The sequence below is a fragment of the Amblyomma maculatum genome, chromosome 5 (genome assembly GCF_055883805.1).
Source record: "Amblyomma maculatum isolate TAMU_Amacu chromosome 5, ASM5588380v1, whole genome shotgun sequence".
NCBI lineage: Eukaryota > Metazoa > Arthropoda > Arachnida > Ixodida > Ixodidae > Amblyomma > Amblyomma maculatum.
This window is the reverse complement of record NC_139348.1, coordinates 72,587,050-72,610,594: the sequence shown is the minus strand read 5'-3', so window position 1 is coordinate 72,610,594 and position 23,545 is coordinate 72,587,050. Positions and strand designations below refer to the sequence as shown.

General features: G+C 49.8%; 1 protein-coding gene across 1 annotated transcript in view; it reads left to right on the top strand.

The window, feature by feature from the left end:
- The window catches only part of Ttc26 (tetratricopeptide repeat domain 26), an 81,045-nt gene that overhangs the window by 37,319 nt on the left and 20,181 nt on the right, over positions 1-23,545 (top strand). The window contains exon 11 of the mRNA XM_084605059.1: positions 7,063-7,146. Within this exon, the coding sequence (XP_084461185.1) occupies positions 7,063-7,146 (84 nt within the window). The remainder of the gene's footprint in view (positions 1-7,062; positions 7,147-23,545) is intronic.

Below are 23,545 nucleotides of genomic sequence, written 5' to 3'. Positions count from 1 at the left end.
GATTAAACTCCTTTTCGAAGGCGCGGGAGACCAGTGCCTGTTTTGTACTTTCCCGTAAAAAGGCTCCTAGTGACTCCCAAATGGCAGAGAGCGGAACCATACCTAATTGACCAAGTTGGCTCTTTATGTTTTTTATTTATTTGCGTGTTTGTTTATTAATTTATTGCAGATAATATACCTTACAAAGTGCTAAAGAGTTACTGAACAATAATTGGCTATAATCACCAGTCTATGGTCAACAGGTAACTACAAGTATAAATGCAGCAAACGAGCAAATACAACGCACAACAGGCAACTCATGACAAGAAATGTTTAACAGCAAGATGTATATATAGTGGCCATTTCCTGTTTTACGTCACAATAGTTCTGAAAAGTTCTTGTTTAAAGTTGACCTATGTTTACAGGCTTGCCTTATGCGTAGTGGCAAGTAGTTCTTAATACAAGCGTCAAATCTCACAATTTTCCCGTGCAGTTTTCAGTGTGGACGTTGAAATTACATTCGTGTTGGGTGCAAGATGCATTTCACAATAGGTTTTAAACAAATAGAAAGGTCAATGATAATCTGGGCAATTTTTTCACTATGCAGTGCATTTATGGTGAACACAAGGCGCGCGGAAAATACGGACAAGAGAGGGCATAAAACAGCGCTAGCCGCCAAAGAAACTTTATTCGAAAAAAATAGAGCTGAAATACTGCATTTACTGTTAGCAAATGATCAGGGACTATGTGCTCCCTCGACAGTTAGAATCCTAATTCATGTTTTACGGCGAATTACAAGTGCCAAATAAATCAGAAAGGTTTTATCCCAAGTTTAGTACTTTAACGGAAATCACTAAAAAAAGAAACAAAAGAACGGAGTGAGTACAATGATATAATCGGAATACTTGCATGCCGTAATTGAGTTGGACGTTAACATAACTACGCGAGCTTTGAGCAAGTTGTTTCGTCTGTGTTTTTCAGTGCATGTATAGATGACATGCCTAAAAATTTGTAAGAGACCGCCTCTTGTTTTTCAGCGCGTAATGATATGTCTAGTTCCTCAGTGTTTGTTTTTTCCCTGTAAAAGGAAAAAGAATAATATTATTAAAACAGTATGATTAGATGATCCACGCAAAAACATTTACCAAACACTCCGTTATTTAGCATGTATGTATCGTAAATTGATACAAACAGGGTGTCATCATCATGTCATATAATAATAGTTGCGAATGCTTATGCATTGCATGAAAATATTCATGCAAGGTTGAAACAGCATGAGCCAAAAAAACAAATCTCTGTGGCACCCCGCTTCGCTTAAAACTTCGTTAGGTCAGCGCATATTTTTGGCAATAATAACGGGGAAAAGCAGTGCTTGCACAAATCATGTGCACAGAAACGGTGCTCAGCAATTTTAGAACTGTTTATAAATGGTTTATTGAAAACTTGCGAGGTACATTCTCCACTTGCAAGGAATGAGGACAAGAGGACTGCGACATATTTGTCCTGATTTAACATTGTGGGCCAGATTGTTTTGCATTTCGAGTGGCTGTAACGGCGCAATTACTTCTTTTCGCCTTTTTGCATATGGCAAATACCCGCAGCAGTGCAGGATTAGCCAGTGTTCAGTGCATGTGCAAGTAAAACGAAAGAGCTTGGAAAGAAAATGCCTCACAAGCGCTGACTTCAACTTTTTTGCTCCATGAAGGAACGCAAACACGAAAAACAAAAGCATATATTGTAATTATGAAACAATAGAAAACAAAATAAGCATACACTCAAAACATGTACACAAATATTAAATGAAATAAAATACTTTAAGATGCTAAAAATAAAAGTAAACATAAGGAATCAATATCTACCAGCCGCGGAACAAGCTGATGTCATCTTCAGTAAAAGCAACTAAACAAAAGCAATTTACTTATTATTCTTAAGCGCCTACTGGCGTCTACTTCGCTCTAAAGGTATTATCTCACGCTTAAGGTGAGCAGCACTTCAATGGGCTTGCCTAAGCGCGAGATAATACATTTAGAGCGAGAATAATGCATTTAGGTGCCTAACAGTGCATTCGGTTGGTTGGACGAGGGCAGAGGCGACGAGCAGAGGCGCCGAGCTGTACAGAAGCGCGCCGAGCCCACGGGAACGCTCTCGAGAGCAGCGCGCCACGACCACGTGACCGCACTTTTTTCCCCAGCATTCTCCGCCTGTCCGCTGTGGCGGCAGTTGCTACCCGAAAAGAGGTCAACGCTCCGTGAAGGCCCATTTGTTTTGTATGCCTTCGTTCTCACAGCGCGGCGATTTGCCTCCTTTGGCCCTTTCGGCGCCAGCAGTGACTCTCAAACAGGCATACAGCACCTGAGCAATACTTTCCGCTCCTGACGCAAATTCGCTTGATTCCGAAAAGCTCGCCGACTGCCGACGCTTTGCAGCCGCCATTTTGAGCGTCGCCGACTCAAGAGAAGAAAAAAACGATGGCGCGGGTATGACGCTTTATGTCATGTGACTTCCTCTACACTCGCTTTAGACGAGAGAGCAGCCGGGTGCTCTCAGTGGAGCAAAAGCCTTCCTCCTCTACCACTGGACGCCAGTGATCCTACTCCTGCTTTCCCACCGGAGGGTGCCCGCTTGTCTGAGAGCACTTTCGAAGCGCTCTCGAGTGCACCTGCTCTCCCACTCGAATTCTCCATAAAAATAATAAATAAATGGTTTCTGTTCATTTTTTTACTCAAAGGTGAATGATATCGTGCAGTGGCTGGTAGATATTTCACTGGGTTCGCTGTGTTTGTTTATTTTATTTTCGTGCTGCAACACTACTGCCCGCATTCTCACAAAAACCGATTTCTGAAGCCGATTTGAACTTTGACCTTTCCGTGTGCGAAAGGGTGAGAAAAAGAGGAGGAACACGGCTCCTTCACGGTAAGCCTGTACGTGTTTCCGGTCTTCTGAGCTAAACATACCGAGTGCTCGCCTGAGTAGCGGAGTATGTACGACGGCACTGTCGGTGCACGCTATCCCTTGGACAAATCTGCTCGGAATTATGATTCGATCTTCGCAAAATACGCGAAGACCAAACAGCCGACTATGAGCGCGCGGTGCAGGACGGATTTACGCGGCCTACTGCGTGCGCTGTGCTAGCTGAAGCTGTGCTCCGTACGTATCCGTTTGCATGTGACACTTCGCATACAGAAAAATGTGTGAGACTTGCATGAAAGGAAACTGAGCTTAAAGATAAAGAACCTGCACGTGGAGCCCAACCGCCGGGCGCAAAATATAGTCCCGCGTGACAAACAATACGCCATAACTGCTAGCAGACCACGGAATGCTCCTTGGCAAAATTAAAAGATATGCAAAGAGCTCACTTTTTTGGCCTTTTTCTACGATCTAACTTCTGCGATTCTATTGTTACCACTCCAGATAACTCAACATCTGGTAGCGGCTTCGCGCTAACTTCGTATCGCGATTCCCAGTGAGAAATACTCCCGGGGCACTTAAAGGGCTACTGTCCAGGGAAGGCCCTTTTAAGAAAAGGAGCCCAGTGTTTCGATCAGGTACCGGAGATAGTCTTTGCAAAATTCTACAGCGACACGCGCGCCGCAAAGCATCGAAAATACAATTCAAAGCTCCCTCATGCTCTCCTTTGAGAAGCCAGCTTCACCGCTTCCTGCGCTGGCCCGACGGCCCCCGATAATTACGTACGTATCGGGAACGACGTCCATTGGTCCGTCTCGCTGACTGACAGGAGAATAATGGGTGTCTACCGCTCGCAGCGCGCTTTTCCCTCGCCACGTCCAGACTGAATCCAGCGGCGCGCGCTCCCTCGACCGCTTTTTTTTTTTTTTCGCGCTCGCGGAGAGCCACGCCCCACTTCCCGCCAAACGCGGAGGAGGAAGGGGAATTTGTATTGCGGAGGCTAGACGACCTCGGGCAGGAGAGTGAAAAGCTTTTGCGAGGGAACGGAAGGAGAGAGGCAGGATAGAATCGGGTGATTGCGGTGACTGTAACTGCGTTATTAGTTACTCCTTTCAAAAACATTTTGCGGCCTTGCGTTCCAGGGGCGAAGTCTCACAGTCACCGGGGAAGAAAATATTTTCGACCGGAGGGTGGACAGTGGGCCTTTAAGCCTCTTTACGTGCTGCTAATAAGTATCATTCTACTGTCTCGCTTCTAATGCGCGTTTCTTTAACCAATTTAGATTAACGTTAGCTTAGTTAAACAGCGGTTTTATTGGTTTGACATCGTTTTAGAGCGCAGCTCTTTGGCGTCCGTTCCTGGGTTTCGCATCGGCGTCGTCGTCAGCCTCGTAACCAGCTCCGCCCCCCTTTCATCCCCCCAGCGCTAGCAGCGACCGACTGATACCGCTGGATGCCGCTGACGCCGCTAGAGAGTCAAGATAACGTGACTGCATAGCACACCGTCGCCGCCATGCAGAAACCTGTGTGGCGGATAGGGTGCTCTTCAGTTGCCGACGTGCCGGTTATTTCACGTAGGCCCCGGCACGTCGACGAATACGTGACCCCCTTCCCACGGCTAGACCTGGTTCTTGGCGCTGCGGAAGCGAGGGTATCATATTGTTTGCGTCGGCATCGGCGGCGTTGTCCCTGAAACCAACTCCGCAGCTGGGGTTGACTCACTATCGGCGTCAGCAGCATCAGTCAGTCGCTGCTATCTCTTCCCTCCTCCCTTTATCGCGTTGTCCGCTTGCTGCGCGCGCTTCTGCCCCCATCGTTTGCCGCTGGGTGTACACGCCGCCCCCTCCCCCCTCTTCCTGCGAGTCTCCGGTTGTCAAAGCGCCGGCTCGAACTTAATTCCTTCGCTCCTCCTCCAATGCAAACCCTGTGCGGTGGCAATCAGAAAGCCAGATCGGTGGCGGCGGATCTCTATATGTGCACCGCCCGAGCCGACAACGATGTTAGTAGTGGGGGACTTTAATGTTGACATAAAGACAAACAGGAATTTCTTCACACTTATGCGGGAGAACATCCCGTTCCTCTCGCTCATAACGCGTCCCACGGCTGTGACAACCTCGCGAGGCATTTGTATAGATCTCGTCTTTGAGAATCAAGCATTGGTGTACCAAGTCGAACATATATCAGTCTATTTCTCCGACCACAAAGCTTCCTTCATGACTGTCAAGAACTGTTAGTGGAGTCTTTGTTATAGGAATACGTGTGAAAAATAAAAAAAAAAATTCTGTGATAGCGCATACACGTGTTGCTCGATTTGTTTGCCTCAATCTATCGAAAAGGTGAAACAGCTGATTTTCTGCGCTCAAATTTCGCATTAGGAAGTAACGTAATCGTCGGTTTTTGTGTAGTTTGGCGTTCGGTTTTGGGTTCTACTCATCGAGGCCTTTTCAAAAGTGTAACTCCATGTTGTAGCCTAAAGTTAATCACACATATTTTTAATCACATTTAACTTAATAACGGTTATAAATTAAAAACTGCAAACTGTGTAGTGCGGTCATACTAGATTTAAGCTATCTATCGATACATAACTTGATGTTCTAGCGTAAAGTTTAATTTATCAACTCGTAATTAAGACATACAACAGATATACAATTAGTCCACTGCAACTGTGCTCGACATGAGCTATATCCCAAGATATATGACCTAATGATGTTGCATAATGTTCAACGTAATTCCAATTAATTATTAACGACAGTTGATTGAAACCTGTAATTAGTAAACGGCAATTATACTCGACAAAATATTTCCAACGACATAACACGTGTTGCTATTATACTCAACATAAGCTACACAGCCATTGCAGACACATTATGTATGTACACGCTTTCCATACATGGCGCACATTATCAAAGTATGCTGTGCGTTAATAAAAAAAAAACTATAAAGTTGGCACACTCACTTCGTTTGCCTGGTTATCCTTAGCTTCTTTTTGAGTACATCAAGGTGCACACAATATTTGGGTGCCTTGGATGATGATAAAGGCCAACTTGGGCGCCGTTAATCCTGTACTGCAATACATCGCGCTTCACAATTACCGGCGCCCTGTGGAATGCTTCTCCCAGCTAAACCGCGGAAGCCTGAGATCTCAAACTTCGCACATGAATGGCATTTTGTCGTTAAAGTTTTTAATGCCGAATTTGTTTAGGTTACTTGCCTGATTCGATCAGAAGAACTCGGACGTTCCCATCGTATGCGGCGGCTGCGGCAATGCAAAAGAAGCTGCTGCCCCCAGGGCTAACACCGAATGCGCTGTCTTGTGCTGTTGCCAGAAACTCTGTCACAGCACAACGAGAGGCGACGGTAGAATGTTTCGTAATATGGCGCCACCGGTATTAGCGTTGGGGCAGCGGTTTCTTTTGCTTCGCCGTCGCCGCATTCGATAAGAACATCTGGAATTTTTTGATTGATTCAGGCAAGTACCCCAAACACATTTGGTATTAAAAAATACTGACGACAAAATGCCATTTCCATGCGAAATTTGAGCTTCGAGGATTCCGCGGTTTAGCTCGAAGAAGCACTCTACACCGCGCCAGTCATTGTGCAACGCGCTGTATGCTACTACAGTATTCAGAATCACCCAACATGGCGGAAAGGCACGCGACAACCGCGGAGGGGGGGGGGGGGGGGCGCAATTTTTGCATAAGGTTTATAGGCAAATAAAAGCGATCTTCATCACTATAGATCTTAACAACGCTTGTTATTTTTAATTTAGGAGAATCAGTTTCGCTCTCAAGAGAATAATTAAATGTTTCAAAGCTACCTAGGAAGAGCTTTATGCCCTCTTAAGCCACCTTACAAGTCTAGCGCTCTTGCGATTCCCCTTGTGGAGTATATTGGAGAATATGTTTCTATTGACGGACTTCAGTAGGTTAAAACATTATTGTACTACTGGTGGTCACTAAATGCCTCGGAGAGCTGCCCTTTATGCGGGTCTTCCGTGCCGTCAGGAAATCGAGGCCAAATTCACGGAGGGTGCATTACACTGATCACTGTGTGAAAGCATTGAACATTGACTGCGTTGTCGGAGCTAACTCTGCCGTTGTTGCGGGGACTCTGCGACGAGCAGCGCTGTCCCTTGTGCTCTGTGTTTCAAGCCCTGTTCTCGGTCCTGACTTTGCAGAGTTACTTCTACAACGACGACACGTTCAACTTCAACTACGCCCAGGCCAAAGCTGCCACGCGAAATTTCAAGGAGGCCGAAGAGGTGAGCGTCTCGTTCCTTTTCGGCAAATGAGTGCCTTGGGGTCAGTTTAGGCTGATGAGTGTGAACAGAATTTGTGCGTCCCTGGATAGTATCACATCGTCATTGTCGAGAAATCAATTGATTCATGAGTACAATAATGCTTGTATTGGTAGAAGGGGGGAATATGCATGAGTGCAAAACTTCGTTAACTTGGAGTAATTAGTTAACTAATTAGAGCCAGAAAAGTTAATTCTAGAATAGCCAATGGAGGACGTCGATATAGTGTGCAGACGTCGAAATAGCCTCAGATGTCGAAATTGTGCTAAAATATGGGAGTTAACGGAGCAGAAAAAAAAAAACGAAAAGAGAAAAGGAGTTAAAAAGAGAAAAAAAATGAGTGAAAAGGCGGAGAACAAGTGCACAAGGTCGCAGGAAAGGTTTTCGCCTTACCGCACTTAAGGGAGGTACTTAAGTGCCTCCAACGGATTTTTAATGCGGGAATCGATCAACGCTTACTTTTGCAGTTTTCAACGTCCCTCACACTGACCCTGTTCTCTACAAGCACATCTATAAATCTAGGCCCTATTTTGGACGTAGAAAAGCACCCATCTGGCTGTACGCATACTGCGTATCACCAGTCTCGAGGTCCACAAATATGGACCACGAATGTGAAAGAGCTAAGAAACCAAAAATTACTAGGTGCACTTAAGGGACTCGGGTGCAGGTTAACGCGCGCAAGCATTTTGTGGTGAAAGTTGGTATTTGTTGCGAATTGAAGTAAAGTTACCGTGTTATTTAGTATCGATTAATAATTCAAATTAATTTATTTTCCTTGTGTGCAAGGAGGGAGAAGCCACAAAAAGCTACCAGTCGCGTTAGCTTCACGAGGTGGCTATTCCTACAAGTGATGACAGCGGCCGCGTGCGCAATTCAATTTAAAGCCACGGATACAGTTATGTCTTGCATATAAAAAAATTCAAGTACAAGATTGTTGTACACATTTAAATTTGGACGATAGATAGATAGGTTGTGTCTATGGACACCTGAACCGCGCCGTAAGGGAAGGGAGGAATGTGAGAGTTAAAGAGTAGCCGTAGTGAAAAGCTACGGAATAAATTTGACCACCTGGGGATCTTTAACGTGCGCTGACATCGCACAGCACACGAACGCCTCTTCGTTTCGCCTCCATCGAAACGCAGTCGCCGAGGTCGGGTTCGAATTCGGGCATTCCGGACTGAAGTCGGGCGTCTTACCACTGCACCACCCCGGCGGGGCTCAAAGAAATACGAAAACGCGTTTTGTGATGTCACTGCACGTGACTGAACACAGGCGGCTGAAATTTCCGAATGACGCACCTTTCTACTGTTTGTATCGGAAGGTGGAAGTGAAAGCAGAGAGAAACGCGTGCAGTTGTGGACATTACGTAGAGGATATGACGTCAAGCAACCGGAAGTAGAGCTGAAAAAGGGCATTAGAAGAGACTGGCGCAATTTGAAAGTACCAAGGACTAAAAGGGGTAAACAAGAAGTTAATTAATGCGAGGTAGAGGATGTGACATCACGCATCCGGAAGTAGAGCTGGAAAGGAGCATAGCAGGGATTGGCGCGCAAGTTGAAAGTACCAAAGACTAAAATAGGCTAACGAGAAGTGAAATAAAAACTAGAAGCAACCAACAACAGCATCCGTGCGTTCGCATTACTCCAATATAGATTCTGCAGTTCTCTTTGGTTTGGTTTTGGGGTTTAACGTCCCAAAGCGATTCAGGCTATAAGAGAAGCCGTAGTGGAAGACTCCGAAAATTTCGACCATGTGGGGTTCTTTAACGTGCACTGACATCACACAGCACACGGGCGCCTAGCTTTTCGCCTCCAGCGAAAAGCGGCCGCCGAGGCCGGGATTCGATCCCGCGTCCTTGAGAACAGTAGTCGAGCGCCCTAACCACTGCGCCACCCCGGCGGGGCAAAGTGCTCTTTTTTATAAAACATACATATGGTGCAACATCACTGTATTTACATTCTAAACCAGCAGCAAGTTTCGCCTGCGCATCTATGCTACTGGCATGAAACACTGAGAGAAGTTTATTACGACTATATGAGTGGCTTAATACGGAAGAGACCTTAGGCAGCGATCACTACGTGCTACAGACCATCTTTGAAAGCAAGAAGCACAGCAAACCACGTGGGAAAGCCAGAGTGACAGACTGGGAGAAATTCAGGACACTAAACTAGTTACATCGGAACAAATAACTAGTTTCGAAGAGTGGGCGGCATCCATTCTCGACCTTAAAGAAAACCTCACAGAAACGCTTGCCACCACGGAGAACCACCCAGCTATTGATAACCATCTCCTACACCTTTGGGAAGCTGGACGTAGTCTCATAAAATGGTGGAACAAAGACACAATCGAAAACTCAGAATTCGAATAGCGAAGCTAACTACTCAAGCAGACCTATACGTATGGGACCTCGCTCGCGCCAATTGGCTAAACAGGTTCGAATCCCTCAAAGGTCGCCTAGACAGCAATACTGCTTGGAACCTTCTCCGATGCCTAAGTGATCCACCGAAATCAAAGAGTGAACAACGTAGAAATTTGCATCGAGCCTTACACAACTTGCAAGGCACGGATGACGAACTCGTAGATGAACTCACGCGTCACTATATCTGCACAACGAGGGATGCAGAACCCTCAAGTCCAGAATACCGGGAGGAACCGAACGAAGATCTAGATAAAGGCTTTACTTTATAAGAAATCATAGCAGCGTGGCAGATATGCGCCGAGGTGCAGCCCCGGGACAGGACAAAATTACGGTCGGACTTCTAACCAACCTCGGCACGGAGGCACTGCAGCAACTTACGGATTACGTTAATAATGCTGGCGCATCGGCACCACTCCACAGGCATGGAAAACAGCCAATGTACACTTTATCCCCAAACCCGGCAAGAAAATCAGCATTGAAAACCTACGCCCCATATCCCTTACGTCGTGCGCAGGCAAACTCATGAAAAAGGCAGCCCACGCGCCTCTCTCCAACTATCTAGAAAACAACGAACTACTGCCACACACGATGTTTGGGTTCAGAGCACATCTGTCCACCCATGATGTGCTTCTGCAACTCAAACGCGAAGTCATTGATCCAGCACGCAGAAACAGTGACCGAGCACTTCTATCCCTCGACCTCAAAGGAGCGTTTGACAATGTCAAACATTCCACAATCCTCCAAAATCTCCAGACCACCAACTGTGGCCAGCGAGTCTACTCATACATCTATGATTTCCTTAAAGACAGAACAGTCAACATCAGCATCGGCACTAAACAAACAACGCAAGTGAAGATGGGCACGAGAGGCACTCCGCAAGGGGCAGTATTATCCCCACTTCTGTTCAATATTGCACTCCGCAATCTTCCACCTCTTCTAAATCAGATACAGGGCATACGACACGCCCTGTACGCTGACGATATAACCATCTGGACAACTAGGGGTAGTATGGGAATGATGGAAGAACAACTACAAACAGCGGCAACAACAGTTCAGAATTATGCACGAGCGTGTGGACTAACCTGCTCTCCCGAAAAATGTGAACTCCTAGTCTTCCGCCAGCACAAAAATCAGGCCACGATCGACATCCACGTTGACAACTCACCCATAAAGGAAGTTCAGACCGTTAAGATACTGGGTCTATGCATCAATAACAAGGGCAACAACCACCTCGCCATCCAGAAACTCCGCCTCGTGAGCGAGCATGTCCCCTGGATGATCACCAGAATAACGACACGGAAATCAGGGATGCGCGAAGAAGACACTCTCCGACTGGTGCAGGCTTTCGTCGTGAGCCGCATAGTCTATGCAGCACACTACCTCCGTCTCAAGAAGTTTGACATCAAGAACATAGACGTCATAATCAGAGCAGCCTACAAGAAGGCCCTGGGCCTCCCTCTTACGACATCGACGGACCGGCTTTTACGACTGGGTGTCCACAACACGGTAGACGAGCTGATAGAGGCACACCTCACGGCGCAGGTGGTACGACTCTCCACGACTCTGACTGGCCGACGAGTCTTGAACGACTTGAACATCAATTGCTACCGACAGCTAGACCCTGAAAGCGACATCCCAGCCTCGTGGAGAGGACAGTTCAAGGGAACTCAATTTTCGAGGAAATGCACCCTGATTTTAATCAGCCAAGACGACAAGCACGAGCGGAAGCTATAAAAAGGCACTACGGCGGGTGCGAGGGCGTGTTCTTTGTCGATGCTGCAGGTCCTGAAAGGGGAATGGCGCCGTTGCGGTAGTGCACCAAAATCACACAGTGCATGGACTAATATTGCTCAGCTAAGACACACTGGCTGCGAAAGAAGTGGCGATTGCCCTAGCTGCAACACACACTACCTCAGAATACATTCTTAGCGATTCACAGACAGCATATCGCAATTGCCTCAGGGGCAGGATTGCACCGCTAGCAGCTAACATCCTGCAAGATAGTTACACCCGTGGCTACCAAACCACGCATAAACACTTAGTTTGGGTACCAGGTCACCAGGGCATCCCAGGGAACGAGAACGCACATGCCTCAGCCCGAGCATTTCTCCCCCGGGCACCCAATACAGATCTCGTGGAACCTGCTACCCAATTGCTAACCTACACTGAAATACTTCAGCACTTAAGATTATCTCGCCCGGTCTACCCTCCACCGGCAACGACATTAGACAAAGGGGAGGAGGTACACCTCTGCAAGCTACAGACCAACACTTTTACCAACCCCCGAAGACTACACGCAGTAGATCCAGAGTCATTTGACTCACAATGCAAATTCTGCGGGGAGAAGGCGGACCTGTACCATATGGTGTGGGCCTGCCAGCGAAACCAGACTGTCACTATTAAAAACCAGCCAACGCAGGAGGGGTGGGAGGCAGCTCTGACCAGAACGGACGCAAGGGGTCAAAAAGAACTCTTCGAACGATCGAGGACAGCAGCCTACGACAATGGTGTTCCGGACTATGGGCTCCACCCACAGCTACAACCTCCGGAACATTTTAATAAAATATTTTACCGCCACCATCATATACATATATACTCATATACTCGTATACATGCTAATATACTTACTATATACTAAGCACTCTGTCTAACGTACACTATATCAAACAGTGATCGACAAGCTGCAGGTCCGCCCTGCGCAACGACCATTGCACTAATTACAAGCTATAAAGCACATAATATGCACGCATTAAGACTTCCACATCCCCCCCCCCCCCCAAAAAAAAAAAAAAACGCGGGGGAGGGAGGGGGGAGATGTTCAGAAGAAACACCAACACAACACTTCATAACACTCAATAAAGCAGTGCCGGCATAGCGAGACCATCCGGACGAACAACAAAGAAACGTGTCTGCCAGAGCTGCAGGAACCACGCCTCCCCATCTGTTTCCGGATGCTCGGACAGGTACTTCCAGAGGAGGAGACGGAGATTTTGAAGTGCTGGAAAGATTGCGCGTGCCGATTGCCTACGTGCTTGCGTCAGGCAGCGGCGACGCGAAAAAACAAACATTACACAACACACAACCAGGCGCGCAAACACTCCACGCGGGCGACGAACGCCTGGCCCGTAGTGTACAGAAAACATAGGTCTCGCGAGGCGCCACATGACTCGCGCCACTGAGCAGTCAAACACTACATGGCAGATTGTTTCCGTAGGCGATTGTACGAAATGGAGTGGATATAAATTCTCGCAGTTTCTCTCGTTATCAGAATGCCAAGCTGAAAAGCTGGCATTGCAGAAAAAACAAGTTTGAAATTATTGCGCTGCTTTTCATAGGAAACTTTACGATGTAAATAATAAGTATTTGATCCTTTTATTTCCTTAATCATACATGACTGTTATCGTAAATGTTATGCACAGATGATGGATTCGGATTTGAATCCGGTTGCGTAGTCGCTTTTTGACTGATACGGATCGAAGGCAAATAGCAGCCGTGTGCAATGTTGCTGTGGCTGCAGGAAGAAAAAGAAAATGCACGGGCCTGCTACTGTCTCTGTAGCTGCGCCACCTCCGCTGGCTCGTGCGGACAGAAGAGAAAATAGAAAAGAAAGAAAAAGAAGAGGGAGAGAAAAACGCACACCGCAACAGCAAAAAAAATGATAAAAAAATTCTTTGCTACCCAATTCTTGGCCGATCCCCCTCTGTGGGTATGTGCCATAAGGTATTTGGACAACAACAACAGCCGCCGTCCACCTCCGATGCAGTGGCGGGGGCACTGAGGGCTCAGAACAGATAAAAGTTCGGTGGCAGGCTAGCCCCCGCCGCAAGCGGCGGTGACCTACCTATCCAACCTATCCCAGCCTCATCAGGGCCAGGACCAGCTACCCTCCAACCCCAGGTCAGCACACCTCAAAATCAAGTGGTCAATACTAGAAAGCCTTAGATGAGGGGAGGTGGTGGAGGCTGCTCCTTGCCCTACGGGGCTGGGACTGGTAGGCCACCGCCGCTTGCGGTGTGGGCTAGCCTACCACTAGATTTTATCTGTTGTAGGCCGTCATTGCACCTGCTACCCTTTCGGTGGTGGACGAGGGCTATTGCGTCGCGCGTCTTTCTTTCCCTCTCCTTTTTAACGCGAAAGCGTTACTTCGCTATGTTCACAGATTTCTGTCCGCAGACCGCGTCCGCATAATCGTGGCCGCAGCAGTTGCGGGTAATTGAGAAATGGTTTAGGGTAGGCTGACATAATGTTGCTGGAGAAAAAATAATTAGGCAAATAAGTTAATTAGGTAATTAATTAGAATAACTGGTTCACAGGAAAGCAAAGGTGCAATATCTGCCACACTTGTTCTGTGGACACCTGATCCGCGCCGTAAGGGAAGGGAGGAAGGTGGGAGTGAAAGCGGAAAGAGAAAAATGGGTGCGGTAGTGGATATGACGTCAAGGATGTGACGACAAGCAACTGGAAGTAGAGCTGAAAAAGGGCATAGAAAGGGATTGACGCAATTTCAAAGTACCAAAGACAAAAAGGGGTAAACAAGAAGTGAAATAAGAACTAGAAGCAACCAACAGCAGCATCCGTGCGTTCGCATTACTCTATATTCTGCAGTGCTCTTTGGTTTGGTTTTGGGGTTTAACATCCCAAAGCGACTCAGGCTATAAGAGACGCCGTAGTGGAGGAGGACTCCGGAAATTTCGACCACCTGGGGTTGTTTAACATGCACTGACATGGCACAGCACACGGGCGCCTAGCTTTTCGCCTCCATCGAAAAGCGGCCGCTGTGGCCGGGATTCGATCCTGCGTCCTTGGGAAGAGCAGTCGAGCGCCCTAACCACTGAGCCACCCCGGCGGGGCACAGTGCTATCTTTTATAAAACATACATATGGTGCAAAATACACTGTATTTACCATCTAGACCAGCAGGTTCCGCGTGCGCATCTATGCTACTTGCATGAAACACTGTAGAGAAGTTTATTACGACTATACATATATATATACTCGTATACATAGGTTAGCTGTTTGTTCTGTAAGTTTTAAGGTCCTTAGCGTCCCCTTTCTTATGAATGAGGATAATGTTTGCATTCTTCCATGGTTCCGGTACCGTCGATGACACCAGGCACTGCGTATACAGGGTGGCCAGTTTTTCTAGCACGATATCCCCCTCCCCCCTTCCCGTCCTTCAACAAATCTGTAGTTATCCGATCCTATCCAGCTGATTTTCTTCTTTTCATCGTTTCTAATGCTTTCTTGACCTCGTCCTTCGTCACTGGTGGAACGTCTGATTGTCTTTCCCTACCTCCAATCTCATTACGGTCCTGACTACTTTGGCTGCTGTGGAGATCTGTATAAAACGCCTCGGCTTCTTTGACTATCTAGTCCATATTCGTGATGACATCGCCCGCCTTGCCCTTAGCGCATACATCTGGTTTTTTCCTATGCCCAATTTCTTCTTTACCGCTCTAAGGCTTCCCCCGTTCTTTACACCATGCTCAATTTTCTCCATGTTATACTTCCATATATCGGCCACCTCGCGCTTATTGTTTAGCTTTGATATCTCGGCCAATTCTATCTGGTCTGTTGGATTGGAAGCTTTCATACTCTAGCGTTTCCTGATCAAATCGTTCGTCTCCTTAGACAGCTTACCGGTATCCTCTTTAACTATCCTACCGCCTACTTCTACAGCGCACTCAGTAATTATATCTCTGAAATTATTGTTCATTGCTTCTAGGATAATGTCGCCATCCTCGGTTAGAGCTGAATATCTATTCTGTAGCGAGATTCTAAACGCTTCTGCCCTCCCCTTCATCGCTAATTCGTTGATGGGTTTCTTTGTTACTAATCTTTTGCGTTCCTTCTTCAGATTTAGGCTAATTCTGGACCTCACCATCCTGTGGTCACTGCATCGTACTTTCCCGATTACCTCTACATCTTGCATAATGGCGGGGGTTGAACACAGTATGAAGTCAATAAGGCATAAGGTACGTATAAGGTATTCACTAAGGTAATCGCTAATAGAATCAGCACAACCTTAGACTACAATCAAGCAAAGGATCAAGCAGGTTCATATCCATGCCATCAATCAGGTGATAGAAAAATGCTCGGAATATAACCAGCCCTTATACATAGCATTCATTGGTTTCGAAAAAGCATTTAACTCAGTTCAAACCTCGGCGGTGATGCAGGCATTGCGAAATCAGGGAGTAGACGAGCCGTACAGGAAAGTGCCGGAAGATATATATACGCCATGCGTAGCGCCTATAGGGGCGCCACTGAAAGCCGCGTAGCGGCGGCCGTCGGAACCAGAGACGGACCTCACGCGGCAAGCGTGGCCGTGGTGCGCGCGTGCGATCTGCCGTTTGTGCGCGTCTCGCAGGCACTTCCACAGTGACAGTGTGCGCTAGGGGATCGCCCTTTATAATAGTGAACATGTGTTCAATATCACGGCCGTCTGAAAGTACATCGCCTCCATATGCATCAAGTGTCTCCTGCAGCTGGCATCAACAAGGTTGCGTACGAAGTGGAGCTCATTTTGAGTGCCTCGCTTTCATTACAATGCCACGCTAATTCGTTCATTCCTTGACCTATGAACCAATGTTATTTCTTTGCTTAATTGTACACGCTTGCTTCGTTTACATGCAATAAATTGCTACAGCAAACTAGGCAGCGTCGTCGAAACTACGAGCGGTTACGTACCCGTGCGACCGCAGGAAAAGCCAGAGAGCTTGCAAACCAGCATTCTGAGCATCAGAAAAATAGCGCATTTTGGGCTCCTGTAGCAGGAGTTCATATTTTTCGTGCCTGCGCTTTACCACTGCCTGTACAGGACGGATTTTACCTTTTCCGTCGTCAAAAATCAGATCGGGTAGATACTTTCATGGGGCAGTGAGATATCAGCGGAGGCAATATTTGAAAAGCTGCATCACAGGTTACCCAAGAGTATATTAGATATAAATTTTATATCCTATTTTATTATTTTAATATTGTCTTCATTTAATTTGTATCACCCTCGCGCCCAACTGAAGAATTACAGCGCGCTTTATAACAAGCTCTAGAACCAATATCAAGTGCAGCGACATGTTATGTTTTCGTAATCTTGCCAGCCAACAGGAACACTGGCTCGGGACTTCAAATTAATTGCATGGCAAGTTTCAAAACGCCTATTGGAAACTATCTGTTTAATAACCTGCCGCATCGGCTCAGGCTACTGAGGAAGATCGAGTTATCGGGACCGAAGTCAACCGCGCCGCCCGCGTTTAAGTGGAGGCGAAACGCAAAATGCAACCGTGTGCTGTGCGATCTCAATGCACGCTAAATATTTTCTGGCTAAGTATTTCATAAATCTAATGAGTATTATATATTCCCGGCAGCGGAGGCAACCAAGTTTAAACAAGAAGTGTTCACGGAAGGTGCAATGACAAGTAGAAAACACTGATACATAGTTATCACTCAGCCCTGCCGCACGCAAATTAAATACTTTTTCCATCGAATAGCTTTCGTTCAAAATGATATTTGTTTGCTGCTACACGAGAAAATATGACATTCGATGAAAACGACATTAGATATCGAATGAGTTTGAGATACTCATCCAAATGCGATCAACGAGGAAATGTGTTATCTCGACACCAGAGACTCGGTGAGAAGATACACGCAAAATAAGCTACAAACGTGCCACCTGCATTAAATACTACTGTTTTCCTATAATTGTGCAGCTAGTCATGTTTGTGAAATATCCCAAATATCATCGTAAAAAAAACAGAGAAGAAAACGCACTCATTGCTGCCAGCCAACCCGTAGCGCACCCAACCCGAGCGGACCCGTCCAGGCAGATGATTGTCGTGTCACACGCCATGGACCAACATCACATGAACGTTTAGATCGTGAGTGGGGTCTTGCGGAGATCCAGAAGGCCTATGTGCCTCAAATTCTTCGTAAACAAAATTAAAGAACACTGCGGAATCTACATTGAAGTAATGCGAAAGCACGGATGCTGCTTTTGGTTGCTTCTGGTTGCTTCTAGTAGCTTATTCACTTCTTGTTTCCACATTTCAGTCTTGGTACTTCCAAATTGCGCGCCGATTCCTTCCTATGCCCTTTTTTCAGCTCTACTTCCGGTTGCGTGACGTCATATCCTCTACTTCGCATTAACTTCTTGTTTACCCCTTTTAGTCTTTGGTACTTTCAAATTGCGCCAATCCCTTCCTATGCTGTTTTTCTTCGGCTCTACCTCCGGTTGCGTGACGTCACATCGTTGACGTCATATCCACATCCGTTTCTCTCTTTCCGCTTTCACTCCCACCTTCTTCCCTTCCCTCACAGCGCGGGTGAGCCGACTACTGTGCCGGAGTACCCGGGTTCCAACCCGACCTCGGCGGCTGCGTTCGGTGGAGTTGTCTCCCCTGATGGGGCTGGTACAGGTGGGTCACCGCCGCTTGCGGCGGGGGCAAGCCTGGCACCGAATTTTTATCTGTTCTTGGCCGTCATTGCACACGCCACCACTGGTGGTGGACGACGGCTGTTGGTGCGGCGCGCGTCTTTCTTTCTCTCTTCCTTTTCTTTCTTATCTATATTCTCTTCTATCTGCACGAGACAGCGGAGGTGGCTCAGCTACAGAGCCAGTAGCAGGCCCGTGCATTTTCTTTTCCTTTTTCCTACAGCCACAACAACAACAACAACAACGATGGAGGCGAAACGAAAAGGCATCGTGTGCTGTGCGATGTCAGCGCACGTTAAAGATCCCCAGGTGGTCGAAATTACTCCGTAGCCCTCCACTACGGCTCCTCTTTCTATCTTTTCACTTTCACTCCCATCTTTCTCCCTTCCCTTACGGCGCGTTTGCGGTGTCCACAGAACACAAGTGAGACAGTTACCCTGCCTTTCCCTTCCTATAAATAAATCAGTTATTTTTTTAAATCAGAGGTGTCCAAAGAACAAGTGTGGCAGATACTGCACCTTTCCTTTCCTGTGAACCAGTTATTCTAAATAATTACCTAATAACCATTTTGGCCTAATTATTTTTTCTACACCAACATTACGTCAGCCTTTATCGATTGACACCGCTCATTACCCTAAAACAACTTCTCAATTACCCGCAACTGCTGCGGACACAATTTTCCGGACGCGGTCCGCGGACAAGGTCTGCGGACATGGACAGAAATCTGTGAACATGGCGAAGTAACGCTTTCGTGCCCCGCCGGGGTGGAGCAGTGGTTGGTGTCCACAGAAAACAAGTGAGACAGTAACCGCGCCTTTCCCTTCCTATAAATCAATAAAACCTGGCCTGGGGTTGGTGGGTGGGTGGTCCTGGCCCTGATGGGGCCGAGATAGGCAGATCACCGCCGCTTGCGGCGGGGGCTAGCCTGCCACCGAATATTTATCTGTTCTAGGCTGCTATTGTACCCGCCACCGCTTTGTAGGTGGACGACGGCAGTTGCGGCGCGCGTCTTTCTCTCCCTCTTCTTTTTCTCTCTTCTGTATTTTCTCTTATGTCCGCACGAGGCGCCCCGCCGTGGTGGTGCAGTGGTAAGGCGCCCGACCACTGTGCCGGAGTTCCCGGGTTCGAACCCGACCTCGGCAGCTGCGTTTCGATGAGGCGAAACGAAGAGGCGCCGTGTGCTGTGCGATGTCAGCTCACGTTAAAGATCCCCAGGTGGTCGAAATTACTCCGAAGCCCTCCACTACAGCTCCTCTTTCTCTCTTTCCACTTTCATTCTCACCTTCCTCCCCTCCCTTACAGCGCAGTTGCGGTGTCCACAGAAAACAAGTGAGACAGTTACTGCGCCTTTCCCTTCCTACAAATAAAAAAAAATCAGGCAGCGGCGGTGGCGCAGCTACAAAGCCAGTAGCAGGCCCGTGCATTTTCTTTTTTTTCCTGCAGCCACAACAACATTGCACACGGCTGCTGTTTGCCTTTCGTATATCAAAACGCGACTGCGCAACCTGATTCAAATCCAAATACATCATCTATGCATAACATTTAGGATAACAGTCATGTATGATATAAGAAAATAAAATGAAGGAAATGTATATTCTTTATATTGTAAAATTTTCTATGAAACCCAGCGCCTGGATTTCAAACTTGCTTTTTCTGCAATGCCTGTTTTTCAGCTTGGCATTCTGATGAGAGAAACTGCGAGAAATTATATGCGCTCTGCGATTCGTAGAATTACCGACGGAAACAAACTACTATGTAGTGTTTGACTGCTATGTGGCGCGTTGTGAGACATATTTTCTGTACACTACGGGCCAGGGGTTCGTCGCCTGCGTGGAGTGTTTGCGCGCCTGGTTGTGTGTTGTGTCATGTTTATTTTGTGGCTTCGCCGCTGCCTCGCGCAAGCACGCAGGCAACCGGCACGCGCAATGTTTCCAGCGCTTCGAAATCTCCGTCTCGTCCTCTGGAAGTACCGGTCCGAGCGTATGGAAACAAATCGGGGGGGGAGGGGGGGCGTGGTTCCTGCAGCGCTGGCATACATGTTTCTTTGTTATTCGTCCGGATGGTCTCGCACGCACTGCTTTATTGAGTTACAAAGTGTCGTGTGGTGTTTCTTCTGAAAATCCCCCCTTCCTTCCCCCCCCCCCTTTTTTTAGAGCGCAGCTCTTTGGCGTCCGTTCCTGGGTTTTGCGTCGGCGTCGTCGTCGCCTCGTAACCAGCTCCGCCCCCCTTTCATCCCCCCAGCGCTAGCAGCGACCGACTGATACCGCTGGATGCCGCTGACGCCGCTAGAGAGTCAAGATAACGTGACTGCATAAAACGCCCTCGCCGCCATGCAGAAAGAGGAGGGGAGCGTCCCCCCCCCCCCTGTTCTTGTGTGGCGGATAGGGTGCTCTTCAGTTGCCGACGCGCCAGTTATTTCACGTAGGCCCCGGCACGTCGACGAATACTTGACCACCTTCCCACGGCTAGACCTGGTTCTTGGCGCTGCGGAAGCGAGGGCATCATATTTTTTGCGTCGGCATCGGCGGCGTTGTCCCTGAAACCAACTCCGCAGCTGGGGTTGACTCACTATCGGCGTCAGCAGCATCAGTCAGTTAAATTAAATTGGTTCACAGGAAAGGAAAAGCGCAGTAACTGTCACACTTGCTTTGTGGACACCCGAACCGCGCCGTAAGGGAAGGGAGGAAGGTGGGAGTGAAAGTGGAAAGAGAGAAAGAGGAGCCGTAGTGGAGGGCTACGGAGTAATTTCGACCACCTGGGGATCTTTAACGTGCGCTGACATCGCACAGCACACGGACGCCACTTCGTTTCGCCTCCATCGAAACGCAGCCGCCGCGGTCGGGTTCGAACCCGGGAACTTCGGCACAGTAGTCGGGCGTCTTACCACTGCACCACCCCGGCGGGGCCATCAGTCAGTCGCTGCCATCTCTTCCCTCCTCCCTTTATCGCGTTGTCCGCTTGCTGCGCGCGCTTCTGCCCCCATCGTTAGCCGCTGGGTGTACACGCCGCCCCCCTCTTCCTGCGAGTCTCCGGTTGTCAAAGCGCCGGCTCGCACTTAATTCCTCTCTTCGCTCCTCCTCCAATGCAAACCCTGTGCGGTGGCAATCAGAGAGCCAGATCGGTGGCGGCGGATCTGTATATGTGCACCGCCCGAGCCGAAATTGCCGCTGCCGTTCGCCACTGCGAAATTATCTGCCAGTTCTTTCTGAGCCATGAGCGAGACGACCGGTGGAAGTCCTCCGGCCGCCGCTGCCGCCGCCGCCGCCGCCGCCGCCGCCGCCGCTGCTGCTGCCGCCGCCGCCGCCGCCGCCGCCGCCGCCGCCGCCGCCGCCGCCGCTGCCGCTGCCGCCGCTGCCGCTGCTGCCGCTGCTGCTGCTGCTGCTGCTGCTGCTGCTGCTGCTGCTGCTGCTGCTAGCTGCTGCTAGCTGCTGCTGCTGCTGCTGCTGCTGCTGCTGCTGCTGCTGCTGCTGCTGCTGCTGCTGCTGCTGCTGCTTGCTGCTGCTGCTGCTTGCTGCTGCTGCTTGCTGCTGCTGCTTGCTGCTGCTTGCTGCTGCTGCTTGCTGCTGCTGCTGCTGCTGCTGCTGCTGCTGCTGCTGCTGCTGCTGCTGCTGCTGCTGCTGCTGCTGCTGCTGCTGCTGCTGCTGCTGCTGCTGCTGCTGCTGCTGCTGCTGCTGCTGCTGCTGCTGCTGCTGCTGCTGCTGCTGCTGCTGCTGCTGCTGCTGCTGCTGCTGCTGCTGCTGCTGCTGCTGCTGCTGCTGCTGCTGCTGCTGCTGCTGCTGCTGCTGCTGCTGCTGCTGCTGCTGCTGCTGCTGCTGCTGCTGCTGCTGCTGCTGCTGCTGCTGCTGCTGCTGCTGCTGCTGCTGCTGCTGCTGCTGCTGCTGCTGCTGCTGCTGCTGCTGCTGCTGCTGCTGCTGCTGCTGCTGCTGCTGCTGCTGCTGCTGCTGCTGCTGCTGCTGCTGCTGCTGCTGCTGCTGCTGCTGCTGCTGCTGCTGCTGCTGCTGCTGCTGCTGCTGCTGCTGCTGCTGCTGCTGCTGCTGCTGCTGCTGCTGCTGCTGCTGCTGCTGCTGCTGCTGCTGCTGCTGCTGCTGCTGCTGCTGCTGCTGCTGCTGCTGCTGCTGCTGCTGCTGCTGCTGCTGCTGCTGCTGCTGCTGCTGCTGCTGCTGCTGCTGCTGCTGCTGCTGCTGCTGCTGCTGCTGCTGCTGCTGCTGCTGCTGCTGCTGCTGCTGCTGCTGCTGCTGCTGCTGCTGCTGCTGCTGCTGCTGCTGCTGCTGCTGCTGCTGCTGCTGCTGCTGCTGCTGCTGCTGCTGCTGCTGCTGCTGCTGCTGCTGCTGCTGCTGCTGCTGCTGCTGCTGCTGCTGCTGCTGCTGCTGCTGCTGCTGCTGCTGCTGCTGCTGCTGCTGCTGCTGCTGCTGCTGCTGCTGCTGCTGCTGCTGCTGCTGCTGCTGCTGCTGCTGCTGCTGCTGCTGCTGCTGCTGCTGCTGCTGCTGCTGCTGCTGCTGCTGCTGCTGCTGCTGCTGCTGCTGCTGCTGCTGCTGCTGCTGCTGCTGCTGCTGCTGCTGCTGCTGCTGCTGCTGCTGCTGCTGCTGCTGCTGCTGCTGCTGCTGCTGCTGCTGCTGCTGCTGCTGCTGCTGCTGCTGCTGCTGCTGCTGCTGCTGCTGCTGCTGCTGCTGCTGCTGCTGCTGCTGCTGCTGCTGCTGCTGCTGCTGCTGCTGCTGCTGCTGCTGCTGCTGCTGCTGCTGCTGCTGCTGCTGCTGCTGCTGCTGCTGCTGCTGCTGCTGCTGCTGCTGCTGCTGCTGCTGCTGCTGCTGCTGCTGCTGCTGCTGCTGCTGCTGCTGCTGCTGCTGCTGCTGCTGCTGCTGCTGCTGCTGCTGCTGCTGCTGCTGCTGCTGCTGCTGCTGCTGCTGCTGCTGCTGCTGCTGCTGCTGCTGCTGCTGCTGCTGCTGCTGCTGCTGCTGCTGCTGCTGCTGCTGCTGCTGCTGCTGCTGCTGCTGCTGCTGCTGCTGCTGCTGCTGCTGCTGCTGCTGCTGCTGCTGCTGCTGCTGCTGCTGCTGCTGCTGCTGCTGCTGCTGCTGCTGCTGCTGCTGCTGCTGCTGCTGCTGCTGCTGCTGCTGCTGCTGCTGCTGCTGCTGCTGCTGCTGCTGCTGCTGCTGCTGCTGCTGCTGCTGCTGCTGCTGCTGCTGCTGCTGCTGCTGCTGCTGCTGCTGCTGCTGCTGCTGCTGCTGCTGCTGCTGCTGCTGCTGCTGCTGCTGCTGCTGCTGCTGCTGCTGCTGCTGCTGCTGCTGCTGCTGCTGCTGCTGCTGCTGCTGCTGCTGCTGCTGCTGCTGCTGCTGCTGCTGCTGCTGCTGCTGCTGCTGCTGCTGCTGCTGCTGCTGCTGCTGCTGCTGCTGCTGCTGCTGCTGCTGCTGCTGCTGCTGCTGCTGCTGCTGCTGCTGCTGCTGCTGCTGCTGCTGCTGCTGCTGCTGCTGCTGCTGCTGCTGCTGCTGCTGCTGCTGCTGCTGCTGCTGCTGCTGCTGCTGC